The sequence below is a fragment of the Hippopotamus amphibius genome, chromosome 5, assembly GCF_030028045.1.
Source record: "Hippopotamus amphibius kiboko isolate mHipAmp2 chromosome 5, mHipAmp2.hap2, whole genome shotgun sequence".
Classification (NCBI taxonomy): Eukaryota; Metazoa; Chordata; class Mammalia; order Artiodactyla; family Hippopotamidae; genus Hippopotamus; species Hippopotamus amphibius.
Window position 1 is genome coordinate 617,219 of NC_080190.1, and position 11,268 is coordinate 628,486.

Below are 11,268 nucleotides of genomic sequence, written 5' to 3' on the forward strand. Positions count from 1 at the left end.
CGCCTGGAGGGGACTGCCCGCCTGGAGGGGACTGTCCACCTGGAGGGAACTGTGCACTGGGCTGAGCTAAGGCCAGGAGCGGGCAGGCTGGCAAGAGGCTGCAGGCGGGAGATCACGAGGGGCGTCGGTGTCCAGCTGCAAAGTCGCCTGGACTTTCTGCCCTTGACTCACCGCTGACAGAAGGGCTGCTTCTGGGCACTGTCAGGACTGGAGGGTAGGTCATACTCCTCCCCTTTTAAGGAAGGTCAGGGGAGCGTGGGGTGGGAAGAGGACCCCTCCGCGACTTCTTCTCGATGTTCCCCTTCACCTGAGAGGGCCGGACCTCCCCAGGGCGAGCCCCGCGGAGCCCCACTTGGGGGGTGGGGCACGTGTATCTTCCGTGGCCCGGACCCCTGGTGACCTGCCAGCGACAGCACTCTCTCCCGGATGAGGAGCTGCTCGCCAGCGCCCGCGGACTCTTCCCTGGGCCGGGGGAGCGGGGGTCCAGCCTGTGCTCCTGCCCCCCCCGCCCCGCCGTCTCTGCGGGAGACGCGTCCCGACGCCCGCGATGAGCCTGTTTGCTGGACAGTGAGTGTCTCGTTACCGTGTCACCAGGGGCCTTGGAGGAAACGGGTCCGACTGGAAAATAAACTAAACGACGCGATCGAATGCTGCGCGAGTGGGTCAGACGCACACGGAGGGGAGCCTGTGATACAGGCGCACGGGGTGCTTAACTGTCCCCTCATAAGAAACATCTGCACAACCACTCGGACATTGTTTCATCAACAAGGCAATCATCACATTTCCCCTTGGTAGCACATTCGGTAAACACTTCAGGTTCTGTCGCAAAACGAAGGCCCAACGGCACTCACCGCCTGGCAGAGGATCAGGTGCTCGGTGCGGTTGATGCCGCCGGCGAACACGGAGAAGGTCAGGGCCGCGTGGAAGCAGAAGTTCAGGAGCGTGTGCCGGCCTTTCCTGCTGATCCGGATGGCGCTGTGGGGACGGAGACTTCGGATCAGGGCCGGACGTGGAAGGGAGCCCCCTTCTCCAAGCGCCACGTCCCGTCCACGTGGGATGGAGACGGGCCGAGGAGAGCCCCCCAGGAAGACCAGGGCAGGGCAGGGCAGGACGGATGGATGTCCTGAACCCGCCTGAGCGGGCGGCCACCCCGGAATGGCCGTGACCAGAAGGCCTCTGGTCGTCGGACAGATGAGGACATTGAGGCCCTGGGACTCTGTGACGTGTCCAAGGTCGCGGGGGGAGGATGGGGAGGAAAGCCAGTCTTGCCTCCTGGGCCCCGGAAGAGGGTTCTTCCCTTCCTGAGCAGAGGCTGTGCCTTAGGAGGAGGCCGTGACTGACCGACCATGGCGGGACCCCGTAGCCGCGCCTGTACCTGGATACCCACGACCAGCCCCCGGCCCTGGCCACGGCAAACACAGATCCTCAGCCTAGGCCCACAGCTCCTCTGTGGCCTCAGTCACTCCCAGGCCTCCACCTATGGCCACAGTCTCAGACACGCCCAAGCCTCTTCCCCTGACCTTGGCCTCGGACACCCTCAAGCCTCCACCTATGACCGTGGCCCTGGACGTTCTCAAGCATCTTCCCTGACCGTGGTTATGACCGTGGCCTAGGCTGCGCCCACGACCTTGATTTTGGTGGCCAGGACCCCTCCTCACGTTTCCCAGGGCGCCCTCAAGGGACGTCCCCGCCTCCAGGCAGAGGCGTCCAGGAAACCAGCTCCGTAGAAAACCCACTGGACTCCCCTGTAGACGACAGGCAGGGGGCCAACCTGCTCAAAGGTTCTGCGTCTGCTCTAACTCCCTCAGGACGTGGGCTGTCGGGGCCCCTGACCTGACGCTGTGCCGTTGGAGGAGAACGCGTGTCACCCGATGTGATAAGAATGGGGGAGGGGGTGGGGAGGCCCAGGACGGAAGGCGTGGCTGCCCCCCGGCACTCGGCCACCCTCGGCCGCCAGGACCACCCGCGCTCTGGGCAGGCTCGAGCTGGCCGGCCACACATGGAGTCCCTTCCAGGGACTCCTCGCTACGTGAGGGCAGGAGAGGGTGCCTTGAAGGTGAAGCGCAGAGCGGGCCTTACCTCCGGTGGACAACGTAGGTGATGGCCGAGGCCAGCAGACACAGCAGCGTGACGGCCGTGCAGGCGTACACCACGGGGTGCAGGAACTCCCCTGGGGACTGGGGCAGGGACAGCACAGTCCTCAAATCCTGGAAAGGACACGGAGCGGGCCCGTGTGACACACGTGGCCGGGCTTTCCCCAGGTCCAGCCTCCGCCCTGCAAGGCGCTGGAGGCATTTCCTGCATCCACTGGAGGCTTGCTAGGTCTCAGCAGAAGCGGTCCAGCCGGGGCCGGGGCAGGGCCCCCCACCCCGGGGAGCGCTCAGGGCAGGTGGCGCGCGGCCCCGTGGGCTCCCCACCGTCCGCTCGGCGGCGGGCGTCGACGGGGGGCTCTGACGGCCCCTCCCCGGGGCAGCCTCCCGCTGAGGCCGCTGTTGGTCGGCCCCCAGCCTCCTCGCCCCCCAGCCTCCTCGCCCCCCGGGCCGCCTGCTTCGGTCAAGTGTGCTTGTCTGACGGCACAGCTGTCCCCGTGAGGCTCACCCCAAATCACCCCCAGTCCCTCTCCAGCCTCACACCCCCTTAAAGCCTGCTTTTAAGGGTCTCCCGGAAGAATCTGTAGCACGTTTCGGTGAGCCCGCCCAGAGCTGACTCAGGTCAGTGGAGAAAGCGCAGCAGGTGTGAACCGGCTGGAGCGCCCCAGGGAGTCCCGCCTCCGTGTGCGGCACAGCCCAGGTAAAGGGGCGAAGGTCAGCGTTCAGAGGACACACATTTTCCCTGGAGGATGTGAAAGGCAGGGCAGAATGCCCCGGGCGGGACGTTCGGAGCAGGCAGGCGAGCTGAGCCGCCTCTGCGTCGGACGCGCGGGCTCCGAGGCCACCCCCACCCCCCGCAGCCCCCGGAGAGCCCTGCCGCGGAGCCAGGCACACCCGCCAGGGCCGGGGCGGGGGGGCCCGGAGGGGCCGGACCCTCCTCTGCTGCGGCGGCACCGGGGGCTCAGGGCACACGAGGCTGGGAGTTTGGGGCAGGAGCCCGTGGCCTCCACCTCTGACCTCCGACCCTCTGCCTGCCCCGAGCCCTGTTCTGGACGCTTTGTGTGGCGTGAGTCACCGCGTCGCAGGAGAACCCTGCTGTGGACGAGCTGTCCCCACAGTCCAGGGGGGTGGCTTTTAGGGACGCGGCTCAGCTTGGATAAGGTCCCGGGGTGGCCCTGCCCCAAAGGGGCCAGAGTCGCTGTACGAAGGAGGATGGCAGGGGAGAGGCCATGGCACACACAGCGGGAGGGGCTTCAGGGGAGGCCACCCTGCAGGCCCTGGGCCGTGGACCCAGCCCCCCGGCCTGAGAAGGAAGTTCCCTGGTACAAGCCGCTTGCGCGGTGGGGCTTCCTCACGGCTGCTGCAGGGGACACCGCGCCCGGTCGAGCGGCTGCTCTGGTCCCCGCTGCCCAGGTCCGAGGGTGGAGTCCCCACCTGCCCCCCAGCCCCCACTCTCAACGCCTGCTTTGCCGCCACCGCCCTGGGGACAGGCCGGGCTCTGGGGGGCAGGCTGGGGGCCGGTGCCCAGAGGCCAGCGGGGCCTGTGGGGGGCGGCCTGGCGTCCCCTGTGAGGCTGCCTGAGCTGCCCCAGCTGTGCCCACGTGGCCGGTGGTCAGGGTCGCGGGTCTGTCGCCGTGCCGGCCCTGTGCCCCAGACCACAGCGGCGTCCCGGCCGACGCACCCGCCCCAGGCTGGGAGCAACGTGGACGCGTGCTCGGCGCCTCCCGGGGCCACGAGGGCCGTGGAGGCGGCTGCCGGCTCCTCCAGGACGGAGTCGTGGGGGACGGACGGACGGAGAGGCAACCCGAGACGGCCTTGGGCTGTCCGTGGTGGGAGGAAGGCAGCCAGCGCCTCGGGGCTCAGGCTGCTTCTCTCCTGGTGGACGTGTCTTGTCAGCCCAGTGGAGACGAGGCCCGGCCAGCCGGGGACGTGCTCAGAGGAGCCACCCCGGGGCCCGGCTGGGGCCTCTGCGCCCCGACTTTGCTCCGATGCAGGGACTTTGGTGACGGGGTCTCTGTGGTCGTGGCAGCAGCCGATGGAGCTCAGTCACCTGAGAAAAGGCGGTGAGTGGCCCGGACGCCAAGGGGGCCTCAGGGTCTGGCTGCTCAGGGGCCCCGCTGACGTGGGGAACCAGAAATAGTGCCCTGACCCAGCACGAGCAGGTGGCCAGGGAGGGGCGCCGTCCGATCGGCAGACCACGGGTAGCCCTTGCGCACCATCCTGACCGTCCGTGGACCGGGAAGCCTGAAGGGCAGGTGTAGACGTGCACAGAACACCAACGGCCCCTGTCCAGACACACAGGGTTTCAGCTGGGGGCACGCTGCACACACAGCCCAAAGTCCAAGAAGTCACGCGCTCGGGAGGAAAGGCAGCCGAGAGACGCCGGCGTCAGAGTGACCAGGACGCAGAGGCTGCGGTGCCGGCAGAGACCTGGAGGTCCCGCCCGCTCCAGCCGGGAAGCTCGGCCCAGGCGAGGGTTGTGGTCAGATCCCCGCAGGCCTCACACCACACCCTGGGAGCACGGAGGCTGCGGGGCCCACCGTCCTGCAACCAGGAGCCTCCGTCTGGGCGGGGCTGGGCCTCCGTGACGAGGGGCAGGGCGGTCTCCTGGTGGAGAACAGATGCTCCACAAGAAAGAGGGCGCACGGCCCACCGTTCTCACTTCTGGGCGTTGGGCTCCCGCTGGCGCCCTACCTGCCGGGGCCTCACGCGTCCCGAGTTCTGCAGCCTTTGCCGACGGGCGAGGGCGGGAGGGGCCGCGGGCTGAGTCCCAGGGTGCTTCTGCTTTTGTGAGGCTCTGCGGGCGCCGGCCTCCTGCCAGATGCAACTCACTGCAAATGTCCAGGAAAAGCAGGTTTTCCGGGTCAAGCATTTGGATTCGGGTCTGACTGGGCACCGGTGGCGTCCCCGGGCCTGTGCGTGTCGTTCTTTTCACGAGAGACAACGGTCTGTCCCTCCCGTGACGTCAGCCGGGCCTGAGACCACCTGCCTCTTCACAAAGGTGCACCTGGGCCTCTGTTACTGGTTTGACGTCCATGTGCAAGAGCTGCTCCAGCCTTCTCTCACTGGCTCAGCTGGGACCCGTGTTCTGGTGCCTGGCCTGGAGCTGACGTGCCCGGGCTGCGTCCACCCCTCGGGGGGCTCACGAGCCCCTTCCCTGTTTTCTGTGGGCTCTGGCCTAAAGACTGAGGTCAGACCCCTGACGCTTGTCTGGTGGGGGGAGGGCTGGCGGGGGAGGGGTGAGCAAAGCCAGCGCGTGCTTCCCGTGCCCTGTGTCTGAGGGCCGCCGGCACATGCGGCCCGCGACGGGGAGGCCCGTGCAGCGCCCGTCCCCGCAGCAGTGGGCTGACCTCCAAACGCCTCTTACCTGCCGGTTTCGGTTCACACACACAAAACCCCTGTAGTTAAGCCTAATGAGAGTCAGAACCGGTTCTCCTGCAGCAGGAAAACATCTCAGAGCGTCAGTTCCGGACACAGGCGTGTCTCCCGACAGGGCCCAGCCTGGTACTGGGGCAGCCTGGAGGTCACCCCGCTCTCGGGCCCCTTCCTTCTCACCCGAGGGCCCAGGTTCGAGGCGTCACATGCTGGTGAGGGGGCGCTGACACCCCAGCAGCTGCACCCACAGTATATGTTTCAGGAGAAACAGAGATTCAGTTCTATTTGGCCTCCTGTTTTCGTTCCCTCTCTCCACATCAGAGTTATCAACAGTGCTTTCTACATTTTTAGAGGTGACATTTAAAATTCAAAGTAGGTAATGCAAAATGGTGACGTATTTTATATTTTAAAGTTCACACATGTACGAGTTCCTCTTGGAAGAAGCTACTCTGCAGGCATTCCACGGGCAAAACCCTCCTGACGGTCCAATATGTGGTCAGACAGTGTCGGGTGGACAAGGCCCTTCGAGGCTGTGGAACCAGCAGTGCTCTGGGGACCAGGGATGGTGGATGGAACGTGGCCCTCAGGGCAGAGAGGCTGGAGAGCGGCCCAGAGCACCCCCGAGGAAGTGGGGAGCCGAAGGCCACACCGGCCTCCTGGTGAGGGAGGCCACATGCCAGCTGCCAGGAGCCGTGGTTCTGACCCGGCTGTGGGGCCGGAGCCCACGATCCCCGCTCACGTCCGTGCCAGCAGGGCTGCAGTAGGAGCCACGGCCAAGATGTGTCTCCTGGGAAACCTGGGCTCCTGCTTCCCAGAGCCTGGGGGCTCTGAGCGACGGTCCCAGGGCAGCAGTCCCCGGGCCACTCGGTTTCTCCCTTTTGTTTACATCTTATTATGATTTTAGTTGGATGTGTTCTTTTTGGTACGTTCTGCAATCAAACAAATCAGGTTGTTAAGAAAGACAAGAAGAAAGGACGGAAGAGGTTAGGTCAGGGGTCACTTGTCTGATCAAATGCAGCAAAGTGGCCTCTCCTGGCCGCAGTGCAGACCGTCTACGGGCATCCTCCCGCGTCCAGACCGTCTAGGGCGTCCTCCCGTGCGTCCAGGCGTCCAGCCCGGGCCTGCCGGCGGCCGAAGGTGGGCAGGGCTGGCGCTTCCGCCCGGGCTTGTCCCGACCAAGACGGATCTCGGTGGAGTCTGCGGCCGGATGTCTGCTTTTCAGCCATGAACTTCGCCCCCTGTCAGCCTTCCCTGACGGCGTCCCGGGGGAGGGGCGGACACAGGAGAGAAGTGATTTGTTCATTCAGCCTACAAATCACCCTGCTTGGACATTTGTGTGGTTTGCTGCCGTCTTATTTTGAGGGTGTGTGGGCTGGTCGCATTAGGAAGAACTTTGAAGAAAACACACTGAGAAATACCGCGGCCTTTCCTTCCGGACCGGGGGTTACTTGCTTAAAACTGTCAACACTAAAAGGAAGCACAAGGTGGGCGACAGACGCTGTTTGTGAGACGAAGGCAGGTTTTATAAGTTGTTGGACATTTAAATATTGGACTGAATAAGAAGCAGCAAACTGGAGGGACTCGCGGAAGCGCTGAAGCACCGTGGGTGGCGGGCAGGTGGGAGCGGGCGCCCCCGCGGGCCTGGCCCGCGTCCCTCCGGCTCGGACGGAGCCCACGGCGCCTCGCGTCTCCCCGCCTCCCGCCGCGCCTCGGCCCCGGCCCTGCGTCCACCCTGGTCTCTCTGCGGTTTTACTTCCACCCTTCCTGTTGGAACTCGGTGCTTCGGTGTGGCCCGGGGCGTCCCGTGTGGCACCCGCCCTCAGGGCGGCCTGGCCTCTCACCCTGCCCGGGTCCGGGCCCTGCAGGACCTGCTCAGCCTGCTCAGAGCCAGCGCGGCCGCCTCCTGGGCCCGGGCCGTGTGGAAGCGCCGCCGCCAGGCGGGTCTCTGTGGCATCTGCCCCACAGCATCCGTGAGTGGGGGTGGGGGGGTCACCCTCTGGGCCCGACTGGAGGCCACGGGGAAGCCGCGTGCGGGGCCCGCCCATCGCGCTGCCCACGACAGGCGTGGCTGGGGAGCAGTGGCTGTGCCGGCGCCGCCCGTGGGAAGGAAAGAGCTCCCAGGCGTGCACGGTTTTCACTGCAGCTCCGGACCTGTCCCTTCGCACCCTCGGACAGTGTTCCTCTGCCCTGATGCTGAGGACCGCGGATGACCACGTGGGCGACCACGCGGGCAAAGGCACACGTGTTTTGGGACCTGCTTGAGTCTGAATCTGAGCAGCATCACCGCAGAAGCAGCCGTGCGGTCTGATCCTGCGGTCACCCCGCTGTGACGAGGGGCAGCGCTGGGCGGGCCGTGAGGCCCGGGCTTGCCCTGCCGGAGGCCGGGCTGCAGGCCCCCAGCCCCCGGGGGGGCCTGGGCGTTCGCCACCCTGTCGGCGCGAGGGGCACCGGCAGCGCACTCAGGAGGAGGCACAGGCACCCACGGGTCTGCACGAGGACCCTCAGGACTCAGCACGACTCCACTTGGGTCCGTCCCCCAGGAGCCCTCGGGGCCCAGGAGCTGGTGTCAGCCGGCCCACCGCCAGGGCCAGGCGCGAGCCGGCGGCCGGAGCGCGGCAGCCCAGGTGCGGGGCCGGAGCCGCCCCCGCTGGCTTTCCTCCCCGCGGCCCCCGGCGGCCATGGACGCGGACCCCACACGCTCCCAGACGCTCGCAGGAGAGTGCTCGCCGCAGAACCGCAGCCTCACAGGTTAGGCTGGCGTCTCCTTTCCTTTCAGAAACTCTGCCGTGTCAATATTGTTTGTTAGGAATAAAACCCCGACAAACTGCTGAGATTCCAGACTCTCCAGGTGAGGGTCGCTCCGTGGGTTGGCGCAGTCCTGCACTGGCCAGCCTGCAGAGGGCTGGCAGCCGAGCGCGGGGTGCGGATGGACTCGGGCGGCCCCGCAGTTTTGCACAGAAGGGCCGGAGGGTCAGAGACGGAGGCGAAGACCGGGCCTGATGCTGGGACCTGGATCCAGTGCGGTGGGGCCGCCGGGGCGGTGCTGCCCCACCCCCACCTCCTGCAGCGGCTCTGTCCACCCTTTGTCTGCCCGCCGCAGGGTCCATTTTGCAAATGAGGATCTCAATCCTAGGATGCAAAGCTCCCGGAGGCCCCGGCGGTGCTGGGGGTGGGGCCTGCGGGCAACAGGTGACAGGCACAGAGCCGGGCGCGGGCGGGCTGCGCCTGGAACACACCCCCTCGGACACCCGGGGGGCAGAGGCCTCTGGCTCCCAGCCTCTGGGCCACGGGGCAGCTCTGCGAGACGAGGCTGACCTTGGGCAAAAAACGCCTCTCTTGTTTGGACATCGCGACTCCCACGGGAGGAAAATGGACACGTGACTCAGACACCCGCGGCTTGCGAAGGTCTGCGCGCACGCCCCGCTGTCGGGACCGAGGCTCGGCCGCTGCGGCCCGCTGTCCTCGACCATCGGCATTCCCTGCACGCGCTGGGCCGCTGCCCCTCGCGCGCTCGCACAAAGCACCATTCACGGCGCACCGCCCTTTCCGGGATCCAGCCGGCAGCAGCCAGGGACGCGCCCGAGGCTGCAGGCCCAGCCCCGCATGCCGGCCGGCCGCACCCCCGTGGCTGGCGAGCGGGGCGTCCTCTGTGCCTGCCGCGCCTGCCTTACCTGCCGCTGAAGCCCACCCACGTCCTCTGCCTTTCGGCCAGAACTTTCTGACGGGAGGGGGGTCGGTGCGGGGCAGGGGGCCGGGAGCGGGAGGGACCCCAGCCCGGGGTCAGCCCGGGGCGGGGCGGGACGCCGTCTCCTCCACGGATTCGGTGATTCACCACTGCAGCACGCCTGCCACTAATTAGTATGGGGCACGCGGAGCCACCCGCTGAAGAGCAGGGGAGCAGGCAGCCCGGCCCCCCCCGCCCGGGCCCGCCCCCAGGGCCCCCGCTGCGGACCGGCACGCGCCCCCCGCCCCCCGCTGACCACACGGCAGCTCGGGTGTCCTGCCTGGGGGCCGTGAGCAGGGGCGGCAGCCCTGGCGTGACCCCCCCCCGCCCCCCCCGGCCCCCGCGTGGACTCACCATGAGAGCAGCAAAGTTACTGAAGTGTGAGCAGGGGATGGAGACGGTGCCCACGGCGCGGCCAATTACGTCGCACCCTGCTCCCCGCCAGCCTCCATGGCCGTCCGGAAGGTCAAGGTCCCAGGCAGCGGCCACAGGGGCGAGCCCCGGGCGACCGCGATGGGGCGGGTGAGGGTGGAGGGGCTGCCCCCATCTGCAAGGACAGAGCAGGTCAGGGCGGGCGGGGCTCCCCCCGGCCACCTGCCTCTCGCGGCCCCCCCACCCCCCAGCCCGGGCAGCGGCATCTCCCGAAGTCTGCCCCCTCTTGGCAGCGCCCCACCCGGCCAGCCTGTTGGAGTCTCTGGCTCGGGGCGTCTGGGTCAGGCAGAGGCTGTGGGACAGCCTGGGGCCTCAGGGCCTCAGCGGGATGGAGCCCGGGGGAGCAGATCCTTCTCCACATTTAAAACCCAGTCCCGGCCGGCCCTCCCCGCACGAGACACTCCGCCCGACCTCAGGCTGCAGAAGGCACGTACGGCATGCCTGTCCGTGCAAGTCAAGAGACCCCAGTCACCCCCAGCGAACAGCCAGACCCGGGCGGGCCAATCTTCCGCTCCTGGACGTGGCCAGACCTCCCCACACAGACCGGTTTCCCGGGTGGCCCCACGCCGTCCGTGTAACCCAAAGTTGTGCAGAATCTGCATTTGAAGAGCAGGAATCGCCCGCCCCTGGTTGGCGCTGATGGCCAGGAAGCGGCCGGGGGAGTGGACGCGGCGGCCAGCGGCCTTCGACCTCGCCTCCCCCCACGTCCTGCTGCCTCCTGGCCCGGAGGGCCCGCCTGCCGTGCAGACCCCGGAGAAACACAGCCCAGCTTCTCACCTATTTTGGCGAAAACAGCAGGAGTGGCCGTGGTCCTGTGCTTCCCGTTGGCAGCGAGACGCGGCGAGTTCCCCGGTCTGGGGAGCAGTTTTCCATCCCAGGGGCCGCGCGCCCGAGCCCGCGAGGAGAGTTATCAACAGATTGCAGGGCTGCAGCCTGGCGACGGCCGGGGCTCTGCGCCGCCGGGAGGATGAGTCAGAGCCGAGGAGCAGACAGTCGCTGCCGTGCTCAGCAGGCGGCTTCCCGGACTCCGCGCGAGGAATGCCAGCGGCCCCTGCGCCTGCTCCCGCGGGCGGGCGACAGCCAGGGACCAGGGACGGTCGGGAAGCAGGAGCCGTAACCATGGGGATGGGGGAGGCGCGGATGCCGGCTCCCCGCGGCAGGGTGGGAATGGTTCTTCCCAGCCAGCCGGCCGGCCCCATCACACCGCGGAGCCGATTTAAAGAGACAACCGGCGGTTTTGCCTTCGCTTCCAACAGAATTGGACAACTCACATGAGAACGTCTCCCTGAAGGAGGCAGAAGGGGGACCGGGCGATTCTGTTTTATTCTTGAAGGAAACCCCTGTCCGTCTGGGGCTCTGAGGACAGAAGTGTGAGCAGGGAGGTTGATTTTGGAGGAATTTTCAGTCTTTGTATTAAAATATTTTCAAATCCAAATATGGCCACACTGAGGTGGACCCACGAGTCCAACCCAGCGTGAGTCAGCAGGGTGGACCTGCCAGGGTGGACGGGTCTCGGCCATGCACAAAGGGCGCCCCCAGACCCCTCCCCGTCCAGGACCCAGCCCCCAGCCTGGGTGCTAGAGCCGGTGCCGGGGCACCCAGAGGAACGGCGAGCGAGCAGAGGGGAGGGGAGGAGGGGACACGGCA

At 67.2% G+C, this 11,268-nt stretch overlaps 1 protein-coding gene across 2 annotated transcripts in view; it reads right to left on the reverse strand.

Moving 5' to 3' along the window:
- Positions 1-10,637, reverse strand: part of ADGRA1 (adhesion G protein-coupled receptor A1) — a 33,224-nt gene extending 22,587 nt beyond the window's left edge. For both annotated transcript variants that reach the window (XM_057737433.1, XM_057737432.1), the window contains exons 1-4: positions 10,399-10,637; positions 9,544-9,736; positions 2,080-2,207; positions 852-975 (exon numbers count right to left, since the gene is read on the reverse strand). In XM_057737433.1, the coding sequence (XP_057593416.1) occupies positions 852-975; positions 2,080-2,207; positions 9,544-9,546 (255 nt within the window). In that variant the 5' untranslated portion in view covers positions 9,547-9,736; positions 10,399-10,637. The remainder of the gene's footprint in view (positions 1-851; positions 976-2,079; positions 2,208-9,543; positions 9,737-10,398) is intronic.
- Positions 10,638-11,268: the final 631 nt, after the last annotated feature.